Here is a 21,736-nt window from a genome sequence, read left to right as displayed (position 1 = left end):
CCTCCCACAGTCCAAAGATGTGTGGGTTAGGTTGATTGGCCATGCTAAAAATTACCCCTTAATGTCCTGAGGTGCATAGGTTAGAGGGTTAGTGGGTAAATATGTAGGGATATGGGGGTAGGGCCTGGTTGGAATTGTTGTCAGTACAGACTCAATGGGCCAAATGGCCTCTTTCTGCACTGTAGGGTTTCTATGATTCTATCTCGCTGCCACAAATCCCGTTTTTGGCTTCTCGCACAATTTAACGACCATTATAGGATTTGCACCTGCGGCTAAATTACACCCCCAGAGTGAGGGAGAACTGGGAGAGGGAGGGCCGGAGTGAGGGAGGGCCGGAGTGAGGGAGAGCCGGAGTGAGGGAGAGCTGGAGTGAGGGAGAGCCGGAGTGTGGGAGAGCCGGAGTGAGGGAGAGCCGGAGTGAGGGAGGGCCGGGGTAATGGAGAGCCGGAGTGTGGGAGGGCCGGAGTGAGGGAGAGCCGGAGTGAGGGAGAGCCGGAGTGTGGAAGAACTGAACGGACAAGAACAAAGCAGAAAAATATTTGAGTCCGAGATGGATGATCCCCTCAGCCCTTCTGACTGAAGATTGTTGTGAATGCACTGATAGGTTCCTCCATCCATGATGATGTGAGTATTTGTGGAGTTACTTAGTTGTCCACCACCATTCACAGCGGGATGTGACAGGGCTGCAGTTTAGATATAATCTGTTAGTACTGGGATCACCTCGCTCTGTCTGTTTTACTTGCTGTTTATACTGTTTAGCATACAGGTAATCCTGTGTTATGGCTTCAACATGTAGACACCTCATTTTAGGCTGATTTAGACACCTCCTCTTGACATGCCCCCTGCACTCCCATTGAACCAGGGTTGATCCCTGGCTGGTGGTGATGGTGAAGTGGGGGATGTGCCAGGCCATCAGATTACAGATTTGTGGTTGAGAAATTCTGGAACTGTTGATGGCCCACAGCACCTCATGGATGAAAAGTTATGAGAAGTTAGATCTGTTTGAAATATGTCCCATTTAGCACAGCGATAGTACCACACAATATCACAGAGAGTATCTCTCAACATGAAGACAGTACTTTGATTCCAACAAGGACTGTGTGTTGGTCACTCCTACTCATACTGTCATGGACAGATGCATCTGCAGCAGGCAAGTTGGTGAGGATGAGGTTAAATATGTTATTCCCTCTCATTCTTTCCCTCACCAGCTGCCCCAGCCCTTGTTTAACAGCTTTAGGACTCAGCCAGCTTGAACTGTAGTAGTGATACCAAGCCACAGTTAGTGATGGACATTGAAATTCCCCACCTAGCAGGAAATGACCTTGTTCTATTTGCCCTGATGCCACGAGACTTCATGAGGTCCTCTGTCATTTTTGAGGACTTTCAAGGCAACTCCATCCTGACTTCTGTTATGGTAGGCAGAGGGTAAGTGCCAAGCTGTCCAAATCCCAAATGGAAACTTGGTACAAATTAACCACAATGATTTTGCAATTTGTATATAATGAGGAGGTATCTGAAGGCAAGATAAGTGACTCTCATTAACCAATTGTTCATTATTTTATGTATTAAAAGTAAACATTTACTAAAATAAAGAAAAAAGAAAAGAAAATTTAAAACACAAGAATACCTTTACACAGTTAACAGTATTTTTCAAACATTTTCAAAAAGATTTTGATTTAAATAAACTTAGAGCTTTTTGATCCTTTTTGATGGCACCAATTCTCAGATGCATACTCCATAGTACATTCAAGTAACATTGCCACCCAATGCCCTGTTGCTCTCTGAGTGTGGCAGCAAACTGATATTCGCAGGTTTGGCTTCGACATACATTGAGATCTCACAGTCACCACCAACACAACCCACAATGTTTCCTTAAAGCTGTTTCCCTCCTTTGATCTGATAATCTAGTATTTCTACAACCCTTTGAAAATTCCTTTTCCCAGAATTGATCAACCTTTTTTAAAAAGCTTACTGGCTAGTGTATTTATAAAGTAACTTACCCTATTTACAATCTTCCAATTGCGTATGTTCTTTTTCAAATAAAACAACCACCTATTTTATTTGCCTTCTATAAATCCCCATTCAAGCTCTCATGGTTCTCTGTTCATGACCATTTTAAACCATTTGCCCTCACACCTCCTTTACTGATGTTTGATCTTTGTCTTCCTTTGTCTCCATTTCAATTAAACCATTCACACAAGCTTGGTTCTTAGTATATCACAATGATCTTGCAAAAAGAATTATTAAGACTCATTTTCCCTACACTGTATAGCACAGTGTCGTGTTTGTCCTGTTTGTAAGACAGCCCATACACAGGGATGGTGATTGTATTTTCTGGGACATTATCTGTAAGGTTATGATTAGGCCAGGCTGGTGCTAGATCAGTCTGTAAGACAGCTGTCCCAGTTTCAGCACAAGCCCCAGATGTTTATAAGGAGGTTTTTACAGGGTCGGCAGGACTTGGGTTGCTTTTGTCATTTTTGGGTGCTGCCTCGGTGCCAGGTGACCTGTCTGGTTTCATTCCTTTTTGTAGATTTTGTAGTGCTTTAAAAACTGAGTGCTTCTTCAGAGGGCATTTAAGAATCAAGCACATTGCTATGGGTCTGGAGTCACATAGAGTCCAGAACAGGTAAGGATGACAGATTTCCTTCCTTGTCCTCTTATGACAATTGACAATGGTTTATGGTCTCTAGTAGACTTGCTTGTAATTTCTGTGTACCAGTTTCCTGGAGGGTGGGAAAATGTGAAATTGTCTATTTTGGCCAAAGCACGAAAAAGAAGCATATTATCTAAATGGTGAGAGATTACAGAGCTCTGTATGCAGAGGGATCTAGATGGCCCAGTGCATGAATTGTGACAGGTTACTATACAGGTATAGCAAGTAATTAGGAAAGCTAATAGAATGTCATCATTCATTGTTAAGGGAATTGATGACAAAAGTAAGGAGGTTATGCTTCAGTTCTACAGGGCATTAGTGAGACCACATTTGGAGTATTGTGTACAGAATTGGTCACTTTATTTAAGGAAGAGTATAAATACATTGGAAACAGTTCAAAGAAGTCTTACCAGACTAATACCTGAAAAAGGTAAATTGTCTCATGAGGAAAAGTTGGATTTGCTCGGTTTGTATTCACTGGAATTTAGAAGAGTAAGAGGTGAATTGATTAAAACAATGAGGGAACCTGAGGGATATTGGCGAGAGGATATTTCCTTTTATCAGATAATCTAGAATTATGAATCACAGTTTAAAAATAAGGGATTGTCTATGAATATGGTTAAAATGGATATGAGTCAAATTTCTTTCTCTCAGAACATCATGAGTCTTCGGAACTCTTTTCCTATAAAGGTGGTGGAAGCAGACTCTTTAAATATTTTTAAGGCAGGGTGAATATATTCTTGGTGAATAAGGCAATGGCAGATTATCGGGGTAGGTGGGATGCAGAGTTGAGGTTACTCTCTGATCAGCCATGATCTTATTAAATGGAACAAGCAGGCTGGAGGAGCTTAATGGCCAACTCCTGTTCCTTGTTCATATTTTTGAAATTGTACAGAACATTGATGAGACCACACCTGGAGTACTGTGTACAGTGTTAGCCTCCTTACCTGAGGATGGATATACTTGCAATAGGGGATGTGCAATGTAGGTTCACCAGACTGGTTGCAGCTTCGTCCCTTGTGTCCATTTCAGACCCTGAGACCCCATCAAGCCAGGTGGAACTGGCTTATCGAGGGGTCTCTGCTCACCCCTAGGATGATGTGGGTATGCCGGCGTTGGACTAGCGTAAACACAGTAAAAAGTCTGACAACACCAGGTTTTAGTCCAACCTATTTATTTGATAATATACTCACTAGCTTTCGGGGTTACCCCCTTCGTCAGGTGAATGGAGAGTTCTGGCCTCAGACAGAGCATATAAAGCACAGACAGTTTAGAGATTACTGATTAAAATGCGAATCCTTACACCTAACCTGCTGTTCAAGACCTGAAGTGGCTGATAATGTGAGTGGAAGGAGCACTGATCACAGTTTAAAGAGATGTGTATTGTCTCCAGACAGTACAGTAAGTGAGGTTTTGCAAACCCAGGCAAGTCATGGGGGTTACAGATAGTGTGACATGAACCCAAGATCCCTGTTGAGACCGTCCTCATGTGTGCGGAACTTGGCTATCAGTCTCTGCTCAGCGACTCTGCGCTGTTGTGTGTCGTGAAGGCCGCCTTGGAGAATGTTTACCCGAAGGTCAGAGGCTGAATGCCCGTGACCACTGAAGTGTTCGCCAACAGGAAGGGAACAGTCTTGCCTGGTGATTGTCGAGCGATGTTCATTCATCCGTTGTCATAGCGTCTGCATGGTCTCCCCAATGTACCATGCTTCGGGACATCCTTTCTTGCAACGTATCAGGCAGACAATGTTGGCCGAGTTGCAAGAGTATTTACCATGTACCTGGTGGATGGTATTCTCACGTGTGATGATGGTATCCATGTCGATGATCCGGCATGTCTTGCAGAGGTTGCTGTGGCAGGGTTGTGTGGTATTGTGGTCACTGTTCTCCTGAAGACTGGGTAGTTTGCTGCGAACAATGGTCTGTTTGAGGTTGTGTGGTTGTCTGAAAGCAAGAAGTGGGGGTGTGGGGATAGCCCTGGCGAGATGTTCGTCTTCATCAATGATATGTTGAAGACTCCGGAGAAGATGTCGTAGCTTCTCCGCTCCGGGGAAGTACTGGACGACGAAGGGTACTCTGTCCACTGTGTCCTGTGTTTGCCTTCTGAGGAGATCGGTGCGGTTTTTCGCTGTGGCGCATCGGAACTGCCGATCTATGAGTCGAGCACCATATCCTGTTCTTATGAGGGCATCTTTCAGGGTCTGGAGGTGTCTGTCACGATCCTCCTCATCTGAGCAAATCCTGTGTATACGGAGGGCTTGTCCATAGGGAATGGCTTCTTTAACATGTTTAGGGTGGAAACTGGAGAAGTGGAGCATTGTGAGATTGTCTGTGGGCTTGCGGTACAGTGAGGTGCTGAGGTGACCGTCCTTAATGGAGATGCGTGTGTCCAAGAATGCAACTGATTCTGGGGAATAGTCCATGGTGAGTATCTCCTAGGATCACAGGGTGGACTCGGCTCCGGAACAGGTGGAGAGCTTGAGGCCCTGACCTGGTCCAGCTGTTTCCTTACCACTGCCTTGCCTACACGTACTCGGTAGGATACCGGTCCTGTCCTAGTCGCAACTGTTCCGGTTACCCAGGCGGGTCCATTTGCATAACTTCTGACCCAAACTCTCTCAGCCTCTTCAAAGTGCTTCTCTCGGCGAATGTTAATAATTCAACATACGTCGAAACTAATACCTCTGGTATCCCGTGCGAACAAGGTGTGCAGTTTCTCAACAGTTGCCATCGTGTTTGCCAAGTTTAGTTTATAGACGTCTAACCACTTTGAATGGGCATCTATTATCACCAGAAACATGGAGCCCGACATGGAGTTGTGACCATGGTCTACCTGGCCATTCCCACAGGTGCAGCAGGGCTACCAGTGGTGCCTTCTGCCCCCGTCCTACCAGTTTCGCTATGTCTGCATTCAGATCTGGCCACCAGATGTAGCTCCTGGCCAGCATCTTCATTTTTTGATACTCCAGGGTGCCTATGGTGTAGTTCAGCCAGAATGGCCCTACAGCCCAGCCTTGGGACAACAACCTGTGCTCCCCACAGCAGGATCCCGTCTTCTACCGTCATCTGCTCTCTCCTGCTCCAGTATGGGAGGAACTGTGGATGGACCGGTCTTTCCAGCTGCTCTGTCAGCACCAGGTGATTTACCTTCACCAATACATGGTCTTTCTGCATCCATGGCGTATATTGTGTGCATCCACTGGAAGGGTATCCGGAAAGTTTAATGTCATCACTGTCTCCTCCATTCTGGGTACCAATGGTGGTGTGTCCGGTAACAGTAGTTGACTTAAGGCATCGGCATTTGCCACTCTAATCTCTGGTTGGTGTTCCAATAGATACTGATATGCCGCCAGCAATAATGCCCAACGCTGGATCCGGTCTGACGCTAATCAGCAGCACTGCTTTGTCTTCCTTCAGTGGACCCAGCAAAGGTTTAATGATCTGTTACGAATGTAAATTTTCAGAACATAAGAAATAGGAGCAGGAGTAGGCCATCTAGCCCTTCGAGCCTGCCCCGCCATTCAATAAGATCATGGCTGATCTGTCGTGGCTCAGTTCCACATTCCCGCCCTCTCCCCATAACCCTTAATCCCCTTGTCTGTCAAAAACCTATCTACCCGTGACTTAAATATATTTAGCAAGGTAGCCTCCACCACTTCAACGGGCAGAGAATTCCAGAGATTCACCACCCTTTGAGTGAAGAAGTTCCTCCTCAATTCTATTCTAAACTGCCCCCCCTTATCTTGAGGCTGTGCCCTCTAGTCCTGCTGTCCTTTCTGAGCGGGAAGACTCTCTCTACCTCTACCCTATCCATCCCTTTCATTATCTTATACGTCTCTATAAGATCCCCCCTCATCCTTCTAAACTCCAACGTGTACAGACCCAGTCTATTTAATCTCTCTTCATAGTCCAACCCCCTCATCTCCGGTATCAGCCTAGTGAACCTCCTCTGCACTCCCTCTAAGGCCAAAATATCCTTGCGTAAGTGCGGCGACCAAAACTGCACACAGTACTCCAGCTGCGGCCTCACCAGTGCCCTGTACAGTTGCAGCAAGACCTCCCTGCTTTTATATTCTATCCCCCTCACTATAAAGGCCAGCATCCCATTCGCCTTCTTGATCACCTGCTGCACCTGCAGACTGGGTTTTTGCGACTCATGCACAAGGACCCCCAGGTCCCTCTGCACCGTAGCATGCTGCAGCTTTTCACCCTTTAAATAGTAATCCCTCCTACTATTATTTCTGCCAAAGTGGATAACCTCACACTTGCTCACATTATACTCCATCTGCCAGGTCCTCGCCCACTCGCTCAGCCTATCCAGATCCCTCTGCAGACTTTCCACGCCCTCCGCACAATTTGCTTTTCCAATCATCTTCGTGTCATCAGCAAATTTCATTACCCTACACTCAGCCCCCTCCTCCAGATCATCGATATAAATGGTAAATAGCTGAGGCCCCCAGCACTGATCCCTGCGGCACTCCACTAGTCACCAACCGCCAATCCGAATAGCACCCATTGATACCAACTCTCTGCCTCCTATTAGACAACCAATCCTCTATCGACGCTAATACCTTACCCCCAACTCCGTGCACCCTAACCTTCTGAAGCAACCTTTTGTGAGGCACCTTATCAAACACCTTTTGAAAATCTAAAAACACCACATCCACCAGTTCCCCTCTGTCTACCACACTAGTCACATCCTCATAGAAATCCAATAAATTCGTCAAACACGACTTCCCCTTAACGAATCCGTGCTGCGTCTGCTCCATCAAACCACTCCTTTCCAGGTGCCTCGCTATTTCTTCTTTGATGACGGATTCAAGCATTTTTCTAACTACAGACGTTAAACTAACCGGCCTATAATTCCCTGCCTTTTGTCTGCTACCTTTTTTAAACAGCGGCGTAACATTAACCGTTCTCCAATCTTCCAGCACTTCCCCGGAATCCAGCGAATTTTGGTAAATAATCACTAAGGCATCCACTATCACCTCCACCATTTCCTTCAGAATCCTGGGATGCATTCCATCCGGTCCTGGGGACTTGTCCACCATCAGTCCCGCTAGTCTGTCGCCCATTCTATTCACCCATGTAAATACTAGTGAAATTTTTTGACAATGAAGACTGCCGGTCTTTCCTTTCCAGTCTGGGCATATCTTCACTCTACCATTGCCAGGGTCCTGGAGGCATACGCAGTTGGTCAATCTTGTCCATTCTGCCACCTGTGTGCCAGGAATGTGCTAACTCTATATAGGGACGCATCATAGGTGCGCACCAATTCCTTATCATAATGTATCAATATATTTTCAGATGAGAGTTGCTGTTTAATTTTCTTGAAGGCCCTGTCATGGTGGGCCAACCATTCCCAAGCTTGTCTCTTTTTGAGCAACTGGTAGAGGGGTTCCAAAAATGGAGGCCCTATTCTGTATGAATTTCTCATAGTGTGTTAGTCCTAAAAATGACCATAGCGCCTGGATGGTTGTGGGAGCCGAGGCGAATTTTGTCACTCAGACCCGATCCTCCAGAGGATGTAGGCCCGACTTATCCACTTTGTATCTGAGAAATATTATTAATGGTGCTAAAGAGATGCATTTCTCCCTTCTCAAACGCACTCGCGCTGCTGCAAATCTCTTGAGAACTTCATCCAGATTCTGCAGATGTTCTGCCCTTGTTTTACCTGTAATGAATACATCGTCTAGGTAGATGACAACCTGTGGCAACCCCTGCAGGATGCTCTCCATGGTCCTCTATGGCACAAACTGAAAAATCAAAAGGCAATCTTTTATACTGGAAGAAGCCTTTCAGCGTGTTTATCGTGGTGAATTTTTGCGCATCCTCGTCCAGCCGTGGTTGCAGGTCCTCTTTTAAAGGTCAAGCCAAATAAACAAACTCAAATTAAATTAGGACAAAGTAAAAGGGGCAGCTCCCCAAAAAGAAGGGACAGCCCGAACAAAAACAAAGTACAAAGGAAACTTAAGAAACATCAAATTAAAATGTGATTATTTGGGTCAGTAACGCACCCCATCCCCTGCGGTGCCCAACCTTGTATGACCATGTCCAGTTTTGTGAATAGAAGTCCTCCTGCCAACTTTGTGTATAGGTCCTCAATCCTGGGAATTAGGTATTTGTTTAGCTGAGTGTAACGATTTATCGTCTGTTTGAAATCGCCGCAAAGGTGCACCGAGCCATCCAGCTTCAAGATAGGAACCACCCACTCCGTGAACTGGATTGGTTTTATTATTCCCTCGTGCAGTAATTTTTTGCTTTAAGCATCAACCTTTTCCCCCGAACACAAAAGGTACTGGTCGGGCTTTGCAAAAAACTTTGGAACAAGCTCTGGGTCGACATGCAATTTTGCCTTGACTCCTTTAATTGTTCCTAGGCCTTCCCAAAAAATCTCCGGATATTTATTCAGGGCCTCACTCAGGCGACTATTTTCCAGCTGGAAGATATTTGTCCAATCTAGCTGGATCTCTTTTAACCGATTTCGCCCTAATAGGTCCCAAACCTTCCACTACCATTAACGACAGCCTAACTAATTGCTTCCCATAAGCAACTGGCACAGGGGTTGAACCCATTACTTTCAGTGGTTCCCCTGTATAGGTCCTCAGACTTGCCAAAGTTTTGGTCAGGACTAAGGGTTGGAGTCCAGTGCATACCTTGTTAAACACTGTCTCCCCTTCGACCTCCATTAAAATTGGATGTCCATTCATTCTCACTGACAATTTGATGGATTCTGATTTTGTCAATGCACCTAGCTGCTCCTCGTCAGAGATAGGGAGGGATTCCAGGTTATGCATTCTCCTGTCCCTTTTCGGCCATGTTGGTTCAGGAGACTGTGCATCCTGACTCTGGCAACCATCGCAGTGTTGTATTGGGTGGGGCGCTACAGGAACTGCTGTCACTCTGGGCTTAATCTGATCTTGTCAAGGTGCGGTTCTATAGGTAGACTTGGGCTCCCTCATAGCTGAATCCTTCCGGAGGGCCGCTATGTAGTTGTTTCTCCCCACAGATGCTGCCTGACCTGCCGATTATTCCCAGCATTTTTTTTTAATAAATAAAGGACTTTAGCTTGTTCTTGGAAACAGACACCAATCAGACATTTTTCTTTCAGTTTCTTATCAACATTTTGGGCACAAGTTACACACAATTTCCCATCAAACTTTAATAGATCATAAAATGTGTATGAAGTGCATCCTCATTTCCTGTAGAAATTCCCATTGGGTGAAGTTCCCCAGTGGAGGTCTCTGTATGGAGGGATCTCCCCCCACTATATTGGGGACCTGGGGCGGAGGATGCTGAACCCACCAATGTACAATCGTAGGTTGGACTGGTTCATAGGATCCCAAGAGTGCCCTTCTTGCAACCTTCCGGAGATCGTGGACCATGTTTATGTTCTACAACGTTTTCAGTTTTCTAAAAAACCTTTTACTGAAGTTTTGTTTGCACTTCAGTTCCACACTCCTGATCTACGGGCACCTGTGCGGAGGGAGGGATAGGGAAGAAGTGAACCTGCTCCTGGGTCTGGCGAGACATGGCATTTACAGATCCAAGCAATGGGCGCTCGACGGGGTTGTCCAACCCAACTGTCTGCCCCTCTATTGTGGCTATATTCGCAGCCAGCTGTCCCTGGAAAGGGAGCATGTGGTGTTCAAGGGCACTACTGATGCCTTCCATGTCCATTGGGTACCACAGGGACTGGGGTGTATTATTGATGTGGCGATACCAGCGTTGGACTGGGGTAAACACAGTAAGAAGTCTCACAACACCAGGTTAAAGTCCAGCAGGTTTATTTGGTAGCAAAAGCCACTAGCTTTCGGAGTACTGCCCCTTCGTCAGGTGAGTGGGAGTTCTATTCACAAACAGGGCATATAAAGATACAAACTCAATTTATAAAATAATGATTGGAATGCGAGTCTTTACAGGTAATCAAGTCTTAAAGGTACAGACAATATAAGTGGAGAGAGCATTAAGCATAGGTTAAAGAGATGTGTATAGTCTCCAGACAGGACAGTTAGTGAGATTTTGCAAGCCCAGGCAAGTCATGGGGGTTACAGACAGTGTGACATGAACCCAATCTTGGTACACACCCACCTGACAAAGGAACAGCCTGTTGGACTTTACCCTGGTGTTGTGAGACATCTTACTGTGTTTACCCCAGTCCAACACCAGCATCTCCACATCATGTTTGATGGGGACAGTGTAGAGGGAATCTGATTGTACATAGACCCACTGTGTGACAGTAATGGGAGGGTTTGTAGCTGAGACAGAGCTGGCAATAAACAATGACACATCTGCTAAAGTTTTATTGCGAAGATCAAGGGGTAAAGTAAACATGTGTCCTTATCTTTACCTCCAGGGTTGACCTGATTTGAGAAGAAGAAGGGTTTTGGGGAGACCTGTGGATAGAATGGCTGTCACACAAAAAAGCAAAATCCCAAACAAAAAACTGTGACATTTTAAACATCTTGTGGGTTTGAGATTTTGACTGGCTGATTTCAGTGACTGAGGTTCCTGCCCTCCTCACCTTAACCTGATTCCTCTGTTAACAGCACCTTCCGGAGAGGGAAAAGATGAAAATGGCAAAAATAAAGATTTCCAGATATTTGTTGGGATTCCGTTATGATCTTTATCCCAATATCACAGGGCATGTTAATTGTATATTAACTGGGTTTTTAATTAAATTCTGGTACTGGGTATTAACTGGGGATTTACCTATGCTCATAGAATATACATTGATCAGGTAGGTGGTATATGGCTGCAATCTATAGCTCTGTAAGTAAATAGTTTTATATATAGGAGCAGACTGAATGTGGATGTTGAGATTGTAGGTAGGTACACAATATGTAATATGTTTCTCTGTAAATAAAAGCTTGTAAATGTATATCTCACATGTTAGTGCAGACTTGATGGGCCGAAGGGCCTCTTCTGCACTTTGAGATTCTGTAATTAGGCTCCTCACCACCACTTGGCTATCTGAACCTCCTGAGGAGGGATTCTGATCAATATCAATAACAGATCATCATGAAAGAAATCATTAACCCCGCTTCTCTCTCTACAGAGGATGCCTGACCTTTTGAGTATTTCCAACATTTTCAGCTTTATTTGTGACAACCACACAGTCACCCAAGGTTAGAATCGAACATCTGTCCATGGTGCTGTGAGGCAGCAGTGCTGCCCCTGAGGAAAGATCACTGGCCAGTAGAGGGAGTGATCGTTCTTTCTATATATTCTGCTTCATATTAGAACACAGAACATTACAGCGCAGTACAGGCCTTTTAGCCCTTGATGTTACGCCAACCTTCAGCCCTCGAGGTTGGCGCAACATCGTGGGCCGAAGGGCCTGTACTGCGCTATAATGTTCTATGTTCAAATACTAGTACATGAAGCAGAATTTTTTTTAAACTTTATCCCAATCCAAACAAATTAAATCCAATTCAGAGTCCCAACAAGTTGGGACATTCCCGATCCAAGCTGACAGGACAGGGCTCTCACCACCCGTCCTGGGCTCAATCTACATGATCCAAGCTGATTGGAGCAGGGATAGCTCCTTCTCCAAGGCTCGATCTCATTTCCATCTTCGCCAAAAGGCCCAGATGCTGCTTTTAAAAATTGCTTCAAATGAAGCTGAAATGTAACCTAATGACTTCAACCAAGTGCAGCATGTCGACACTACACTCAATCTTAGCCAGAAGGCCGAGAATGAGGCAGAATTCTTTTTCTTTCCAAAAATATACTTAATTCATAAAAATCTCAAATAAACCATTGCAAATCTACATGTCTTTGAATTGCAAAAAGTGCAGAATTAAAACTTTTTACAGTTCTATACAAATTACAGTCGTAACATTTCAAACCTTAAAACTATATACATGCCTCAAAAATCACTGTGTGCCGTTAGTGCTCAGATTGGCACACAGATACACAGGTCAAGGGTATTTTGCAGTTCCCGGGCCCTCGGTCTGCCTCAGTTGAAAGGTTTTACAGTGTGGCCTTTCCCCACTGTGCCTTTGCAGCGGCTGCCCCAAGCTTCAGCCCGTCCCTCAGCACGTAGTCCTGGACCTTGGAATGTGCCAGTCTGCAACAGTCGGTCGAGGACAGTTCTTTCAGCTGGAAGATCAGCAAGTTTCGGGCGGACCAAAGTGCGCCCTTTACCGAGTTGATGACCTTCCAGCAGCAGTTGATATTTGTCTCGGTGTGCGTCCCCGGAAACAGCCTGTAGAGCACAGAGTCCTGCGTCACCGAGCTGTTGGGGACGAACCTCGACAAATACCACTGCATCTCACTCCAGACCTTCTTTGCAAAGGCACATTCCACAAGGAGGTGAGCGACCGTCTCATCAGCCCCGCAGCCGCTTCGAGGGCAGTGTGCGGTGATGTTGAGACCTCGAGCGTGGATAAAGGATCTGACGGGGAGTGCCCTTCTCACCACCAGCCAAGCCAGATCATGGTGCTTGTTTGTGAGTTCTGGTGATGAGGTGTTCTGCCAGATGACACTGACAGTCTGCTCAGGGAACCTTCCGACAGGATCCGCCATCTCCTTTTCTCTCAGGGCCCCAAGGACGTTACGCACTGACCTCTGCTTAATCATCATGTGGTCAAAGGTGTGTTTGTGGAAACATTTCTCCATGAAGGACAGGTGCTGCGGGACGGTCCAACTACTCAGAGCGTTCCGTGGCAGTGTGGCCAGACCCATCCTCCGCAACACTCGGGACAGGTAGAACCTCAAAACAAAGTGGCACTTGTTATTAGTGTACCGAGGATCTACGCACAGCTTGATGCAGCCGCACACAAAGGTGGCCATCAGGATGAGGGCGGCGTTGGGAAGGTTTTTCCCTCCGTTCTCTGGAGATTTGTGCGTCACTTCCCTCTAGACGCGATCCGTCTTTGATCTCCAGATAAACTTGAAGATGGCCAGCGTCACTGCTGCAGCACAGGATTTGGGGATAGGCCACACCTGCGCCACGTACAATAACCCGGACAGCATCTCACACCGGATCACCAGGTTTTTTCCTGTCATGGAGAGCGAGCGTTGCTCCCACCAGCCCAGTTTCTGCCTGGCTTTGGCGATGCGCTCGTCCCAGTTTTTGATGCAAGCCCCTGCCGCTCCAAACCATATCCCCAGCACCTTCAGGTAATCTGCCCTGATGGATTTGTTGGCCCAGTTCCCAAAGAACATGGCCTTTCTCTTACCCTGGTTGACTTTGGCTCCCGAGGCCAGCTCGAACTCCTCACAGACCTGGAGGAGCCTGCGAACAGACAAGGGGTCCGAGCAGAAGACAGCCACGTCATCCATGTACAGGGAGGCTTTGACCTGCGTGCCTCCGCTGCCTGGGATTGTCACCCCTTTGATCCCTGGGTTGCTTCTGAGGGCCTGGGCAAAGGGTTCAATGCAACACACAAAAAGGACGGAGGAGAGAGGGCAGCCCTGTCTGACTCCAGACCTGATTTGAAACCTCTCTGATTCCCACCCATTGACTGAGACTGAGCTGCTGATGTCTGTGTAGAGCAGCCGGATCCAATAGCGGATTCCCTCCCCAAAGCCCATTTTGGAGAGTACATCCATCATGTAGTTGTGTGATATTCTGTCAAACGCTTTCTCCTGGTCTAGGCTGATGAGGCACGTATCCACCTGCCTGTCCTGCCCGTAGGCGATCGTATCCCTGAGTAGCGCCAGGTATCAGAGATCTTCCTGCCGGGTACAGCACAGGTTTGATCAGGATGGATCACTGATCCCAGAGCAGACTGGACCCGGTTGGCGATGACTTTGGCCAGAAGTTTATAATCCACATTCAACAGTGAAATGGGTCGCCAATTCTGAATTTCTTCCCTTTCCCCCTTCTGCTTGTAGATGAGGGTAATGATGCCTTTCCTCATGGATTCTGACATCCTGCCTTCCAGAAGCAAACTCTCCTATACTTCCAGGAGGTCTGGGCCCGTCAAGTCCCACAATGCCGAGTAAAACTCAGCCGGTAAGCCGTCACTTCCGGGAGTTTTACCCTTCTGAAAGGTCTCGACTGCCTTCATTAGCTCATCCAGAGATACCGGTCTGTCCAGGCTGTCCCGCTCACCGTCGTCTAGGACCTGAGTGATAGACGACAGGAAAGACTGGGAGGCCGTGCTGTCTGTTGGCTTCAGGTCATTCAGTCCAGCATAGAAGGATTTGCAGATCCTCAGGATGTCAGACTGCGATGGCAACAAAAACAAAGAACAAAGAACAACACAGTACGGGAAACAGGCCCTTCGGCCCAACGAGCCCGTGCCACCATTTTAACATTATAATTTCCCTCTTCCCCCCGTGACCCTTGTCTACACTTATGGCGCTCCACATTGGAAACCAGATTGAGGGGAGAATAATTTAGGGACAATTTGTTACACCAATCAGCCTAAAAGCACATCTTTGGGGTGTGGGAGGAAACCGGAGCACCCGGAGAAAACCCACGCAAGCACGGGGGGAATGTGCAAACTCCCACACACACCGACCCAAATCCATGTATCTGCACAGCTAACAGTGATAGTCACTGAGCTGTTGTGGTGCCCATCTGTTGGTCCAGTTTTAAGCACACACAAACGACGTGAAGCACTAGGCTACTCTCGAAACATCCAAGAGCAGCCCACGCACGACCCACCGTGTGTACGCCCCTCGTTAGACAACAAGGTGGACCTTACTGAGCCGTCCTCTTCCTTCAGGCTGCTGATCACAGAGGTTTCTCTGTGTACCTTCTGGAAGAAGAAACGCGAGCACTTTTCGTCCTGCTCCACGGAGCAGACCCTGGACCGAAAGATGACCTTGGCTGCCTCCGAGGCAAAGAGTGAGGCTTGCTGGCTCTTCACCTCCTGGAGATCCTCCCTGACATTAACCCCCATCGACTGCAGTTGGAGCAGTTCCTGCTTGCTTTTCTGGAGTCGGGGCATTTCCCCCCGTTTCTCCCTGACCTTCTCAACCCCTTTGTGAATCAAGAACCTTTTGATGTTGTCCTTGAAGGTTTCCCACCAGAGCGATGGATACTCAAAGAAGGGTTTGACGGTCCTCCAACCGTGGTAAACCCTCCTGAGTTCCTCGAGGTTCTCTGGGGTGAACAGTTCTACATTCAGTTTCCAGGACCCCCTGCCCACTTTCTGATTTCCCTCCAGCTGACAGTTGGCCAGCAGGAGGCAGTGGTCAGAGAAGAACACCGGCCTGACGTCGGTGGGCCTGAGTCGATCCTGGAGTGGACAGCCCTGTCTGGCCGTGACCACGTGTACCTGCGCTGCCCTCCCTCTGCTGGGTTGCTGAAGATGTCGAGCAGCTTGGCATCTTTGACCGTCTCCAGCAGGTCTCTGGACGTAGCGTCCAGTTTGTTTCCAGCCCTGCTGGATCGGTCGGCCTTGTCGATGATACAATTGAAATCCCCGCCCAGAATGACCGGCCTGGAGGTGGTGAGCAGCAGTGGCAGCTGCTCAAAAACCACCAGCCGCTCGGTTTTGGTGGCAGGAGCATACACATTCACCAGTCTGAGAGCTTTTGTACGTGACGTCTGCTACGAGGAGGCGTCCCCCCCACCACCTCCCTAACTTCGGAGATGGTAAAGCCACCTCCCCGCAGCAGGATGCCTCGGCCCGAGGAACGGCAGTCGTTCCCACCTGACCAGATGGACGGTCCGTGGGACCAACACCTGTAGCTGCTGGGGTGAGGCATCCCACACTCCTGTAGCTGATGAGGTGAGGTATCCCACACTCCTGTAGCTGCCGAGGTGAGGTATCCCACACTCCTGTAGCTGATGAGGTGAGGTATCCCACACTCCTGTAGCTGATGAGGTGAGGTATCCCACACTCCTGTAGCTGCTGAGGTGAGGTATCCCACACTCCTGTAGCTGCCGAGGTGAGGTATCCCACACTCCTGTAGCTGATGAGGTGAGGCATCCCACACACCTGTAGCTGATGAGGTGAGGTATCCCACACACCTGTAGCTGCTGAGGTGAGGTATCCCACACTCCTGTAGCTGATGAGGTGAGGTATCCCACACTCCTGTAGCTGCTGAGGTGAGGTATCCCACACTCCTGCAGCTGCCGAGGTGAGGTATCCCACACTCCTGTAGCTGCTGAGGTGAGGTATCCCACACTCCTGTAGCTGCTGAGGTGAGGTATCCCACACTCCTGTAGCTGCCGAGGTGAGGTATCCCACACTCCTGTAGCTGCCGAGGTGAGGTATCCCACACTCCTGTAGCTGCCGAGGTGAGGTATCCCACACTCCTGTAGCTGATGAGGTGAGGTATCCCACACTCCTGTAGCTGCTGAGGTGAGGTATCCCACACTCCTGCAGGAACAGCAGGTCAGCCTTGACACTGGCCAGGTAGGACAAGGTGGCTGCACATCTCAACCCGTCTTTAAGAACATAATAAGAACATAAGAAATAGGAGCAGGAGTAGGCCATCTAGCCCTTCGAGCCTGCCCCGCCATTCAATAAGATCATGGCTGATCTGTCGTGGCTCAGTTCCACATTCCCGCCCTCTCCCCATAACCCTTAATCCCCTCGCTTATCAAAAAACCCATCAACCCGCGTCTTAAAAATATTTAGCGAGGTAGCCTCCACCACTTCAACGGGTAGAGAATTCCAGAGATTCACCACCCTTTGAGTGAAGAAGTTCCTCCTCAACTCCGTTCTAAACCACCCCCCCTTTATCTTGAGGCTGTGCCCCCTAGTCCTACTGTCCTTTCTGAGCGGGAAGAGTCTCTCCACCTCTATCCTATCCATCCCATTCATCATCTTATATGTCTCAATGAGATCTCCCCTCATTCTTCTAAACTCTAACGAGTACAAGCCTAGTTTATTCAGCCTCTCCTCATAGCTCAACCCCCTCAACTCCAGTATCAGCCTAGTAAACCTCCTCTGCACTCCCTCCAAGGTCAAAATATCCTTGTGTAAGTGCGGCGCCCAAAACTGCACACAGTACTCCAGCTGCGGCCTCACCAGTGCCCTGCACAGCTGCAGCAAGACCTCCCTACTTTTATATCCAATCCCCCTCGCCATGAAGGCCAGCATCCCATTCGCCTTCCTGACCACCTGCTGCACCTGCAGGCTGGGTTTTTGCGACTCATGCACAAGGACCCCGAGGTCCCTCTGCACCGTCTCCTGCTGCAGTAACACCAGAGGCATATATATAAAGAAACAACGCTCCCTCTACTGGCCAGTGATCTTTCCTTTGGGGCAGCACAGTGATTAGCACTGCTGCCTCACAATACAGTGATGTGGAGATGCCGGCGTTGGACCAGGGTAAACATAGTAAGAAATCTCACAACACCAGGTTAAAGTCCAACAGGTTTATTTGGTAGCAAATGCCACTAGCTTTAGGAGAGCTATCCCTTCGTCAGGTGACCTGACAAAAGGTCAGAGCCCCGAAAGCTAGTGGCTTTTACTACCAAATAAACGTGTTGGAATTTAACCTGGTGTTGTGAGATTTCTTACTGTGTTCACAGCACTGTGGACAGATGTTTGATTGTAACCTTGAGTAACTGTGTGGAGTTTGCACTTTCTCCCTGTTTCTGAGTGAGTTTCCTCTGGGTTTTCCGATTTCCTCCCACATTCCAAAGATGTGCGGGTTAGGTGGATTGGCCATGGGAAATGTGAGAGGTTACGGGGCTAGGACAGGAAGGGTGCGACTGGGTAGGATGCTCTTTTGGAGAGTCAGTGCAGACTCAATGGGCCGAATGGCCTCCTGTACTGTAGGGATTATGTTCTATGGATCAGAATGGAGGTGGGTCTTTCAGCTGAGAGTATGCATTAGACATGGGGGAGAGCGGGAGGGACTGGAAACAGTAAAGCACCAACAAGAGACCGTTTAGTTCAATACCTCTTCACCTTCAAAAATCTTCATCCTACTGCTAATCTCTCTCAAATAAAACAATTCAAGGATCTTTTAGAGAAGTTGTGAGCAGTCTGCTATTTCACCCAGAAACAGCTGATGAAGGAAATCTGAATTTCTGATTGGTTTATTAACGCTAAACTACATGTCAATTACAGAGTGATATTTCAGTGAAGTGAGTGAGGTAGTAACTTGACCAGACAGATAGTGACAGCAAACTGAGAGGAGCTGGGATCAGAATTAGGAGAAACAAGAGGATTACAATGGAAATTGGGACATACTTTACTGTCATGCTGCTGGTTTTGATTCATGGAGCCTGGGCTGTGAAATGTGAGTTATGACACTGTAAATAGTTTATAAATATTAATCTCTGATCTTACTGGATTCCGTGTGATGTTATTCCAGGATGTGTCAATTGTACATTAACTGGATGTTTAATTAAGTTCTGATACTGGGGATTTACCTGTGGTCATAATATACACTGAATAGGTAGGTGGTATTTGTCTGTAATCTATAGTTCTGTAAATAAATAGTTGTATATATAGCAGCAAACTGATGTGGTTGTTGGTATTGTAGGTGGATACACAAATGCAATGTGTGTCTCTGTAAATGAAAGCCTGTAATAAATAATAATTCTGTTTCAATTCTATCCTTCACCACCTGGCGATCTGAATTATAATCTGTATACTGTGTGTTACATTTATTTTGTATTTCAACAAACACAACTTGCATTTATATAGTGCCTTTTACATAGCAAAATGTCTGAAAATGGCATTTCACTGGAGTTTAATCAGACAAAACTTGGAGAATCCAAGAAGGAATCACTGTAAGGGATGACTTGCTTGGTGAACTAACCGATTACAAATAAGTTTCTTAAAGGGGGGAGAGTCAGGTGGAGTGTTCAGGAAGGGAATTCAGAGTTTAGGATCGAGACAACTGAAGCCATTTCCTCCATTGGTAAGAGACCAGAGCTGGAGGAATGCAGAGTAATCGGAGGATTGTAAAACTGGAAGAGGTTACAGAGACCTGGGAAAGTGAGGCCACAAACAAATTTCAACATGATAAGAATATTAAACTTGAGGCATTGTCAGATTGGGAGCAAATACAGATCATTGAGCACAGAAACAGGACTGGGTGTGAGTATGGATGTAAGTAGCAAAGCTTTGGATGATTTCAAGTTCATGAAGGGCAGAAGATAGGTGATTAGTTAAGGAAGCAATAGAACTGTCAAGTCAAAGGGTAACTGGTGCATAGAGAAGGGATTCAGCAACAGATAGCATGAAGCATGAGATTTCACAGAAATTAAAGAGACAATCTCAGTGATGGAAGGGCGAGTGGGGTCGGAAACTCACCTCTGGGTCATCTGGTCACCGAGGTTATAAGCAGTCTGGTTCAATCTCAGTGAGTGACCAGAGAGGGAAATGGAATGGTTACCTGGAGACTAAAGACAATGGTTTGATCTTCTGAATATTTATTCGGAAGGTATTTCTGCTCACTATCACTGGATATTGGACAATGTGACAAATCAGATAGTGGAGAGATCAGAAATGTGATGGTGAGGCAGAGCTGGGTTTTATTAACATACAGGTGGAAACTCAATGTCGAGTTTTGGATGGTGTCACTGAGGAGCAGAGCTTGGAGGTGAAACAGGAGGGAGAAAGAATAAATCCCATAGAATTACACAGAATAATACAGCACGGAATCCAGGTATTCTAGCAAACTGGAATAATCCAGTGTTTATATTCCACCTCAGATCAATCTCCTCATCCCAATTCCCTTTTCCATCATGTCCATATCTAACTTCCCTGAAATACATCCACACCACTCACTATAGCCACACCTTAGATAACAATGAGAGCAGAGAGAGAGTCAATGAGGGGTCTCTGACCACAGTTAAATATAGAACTGGCTGAGAGCAGTCACACCCAGCTGGGTGACAGTGGGGAGCTATTGGAGGAGGATGGTGTGGTGTTAATCAATCATGGATTGAGAAGGTGAGCTGGGGGGGGACAGGAACCCCACAGAGAACAGAAGCACCAAGAAGGATGAGGAAGTTCATTTTTGTCACAGTCAAATACGATATTGTTTGTGGACTTTGATAAGAATAATTTCAGTACTGTGAGAGAACCCAATTGAAAAGGGTCAGGGGGGTGTTTTTGATGATATAATTTAAATAGAGAGGGACAACATCTGGAGAGAGTGAACGGTGAACAATATCGGTGAACATGGGGAGCAGGAGGGGAAGTTGGGTGATTCAGTGAGAATAAGGTCGAGGGAACAGGAGGGGGTCTCGTGGATAAGATGAGCTCAGAGAGGGCATGAGGGGAGATAGGAGAGAAGATGTGAATTCAGGGCTCATCCAGGAGGGAATATTAATGGAAGTTTATCCGGGCAGGCTAGTGAAAGGGAAGGAAGTAGCAGAGGCAGCTGGTGGGAAGGTAATAATCTTAGTGACAAAGAAATCCATAAACTCCTCTCACTTGTTGGAGGTGAGGGGGAGGAGACTTGGGAATCGGGGGGCGGGGGGGTGGTGACAGGGTTAAGAAGTTTGCAGCAGTAAAAAAGAAGCCTGAAGATACATTTACAGTTAGACTCAGGCAGAAGTGAAACAGTTTGAAGCAGTTAGGAGATTGGGGCGGGGACGGGGTGGGGGATTTGGAAATCTGGGCAGATTCAGGAGGAGAAACAATGGAGGGTGTTGGGAGATTGTGGGGGAGGGGGATGGGTGGGGGAGAAGAGTGTCCAGAGTTGTAACATCAGTGGAGTTGCAGGGATAGGGGACACAGAGGTCAGGACAGCAAGAACTTGGGAAGTTGAGTGGAAAATTGACAAGTAGGTTGGAATGGGAGGGAGACTGGGAAATGCTGTAAGGATTGGACACAGCAGCTTCCATGGAGCAATAAAAATAACAAATCAATGGTAAGTGAAAATGGATCAGAGAAAAGGTGGGAGTAAGAAAGAGAGTAAAGGGAAAAGTAGGATATGATAAGTGTTGGGAAACATTTCGGTGGTCATGGGCATTTGGCCTCTGATCTTCGGGTAAGTGTTCTCCAAGGTGGCCTTCACGGCACATGACAATGCACAGTCTCTGAGCAGAAACTGATAGCTAAGTTCCACACACATGAGGACAGCCTCTACCGGGATCTTGTCACAGAGAGTAAAGAGGAGTGGGAGACAGAGAGGAGCAGAGAGTAAAGGGGAGAGTGGGATAGACAGAGACGAGCAGAGAGGAAAAGGGAAAGTGGG

At 47.1% G+C, this 21,736-nt stretch overlaps 1 protein-coding gene across 1 annotated transcript in view; it reads left to right on the top strand.

Moving 5' to 3' along the window:
• The first annotated feature begins 18,693 nt into the window (after positions 1 to 18,693).
• LOC145348090 (H-2 class II histocompatibility antigen, A-U alpha chain-like) overlaps positions 18,694 to 21,736 on the top strand; it is a 76,706-nt gene continuing 73,663 nt past the window's right edge. Inside the window, exon 1 of the mRNA XM_080196228.1 lies at positions 18,694 to 18,820. Coding sequence (XP_080052354.1) covers positions 18,754 to 18,820 — 67 coding nt within the window. The 5' untranslated portion in view covers positions 18,694 to 18,753. The remainder of the gene's footprint in view (positions 18,821 to 21,736) is intronic.

Source organism: Carcharhinus amblyrhynchos, chromosome 9, assembly GCF_965287045.1.
Source record: "Carcharhinus amblyrhynchos chromosome 9, sCarAmb.v2.hapA, whole genome shotgun sequence".
Classification (NCBI taxonomy): domain Eukaryota; kingdom Metazoa; phylum Chordata; class Chondrichthyes; order Carcharhiniformes; family Carcharhinidae; genus Carcharhinus; species Carcharhinus amblyrhynchos.
Note: the sequence above shows the minus strand (reverse complement) of the source record. Positions and strands in the feature narration are given on the sequence as shown.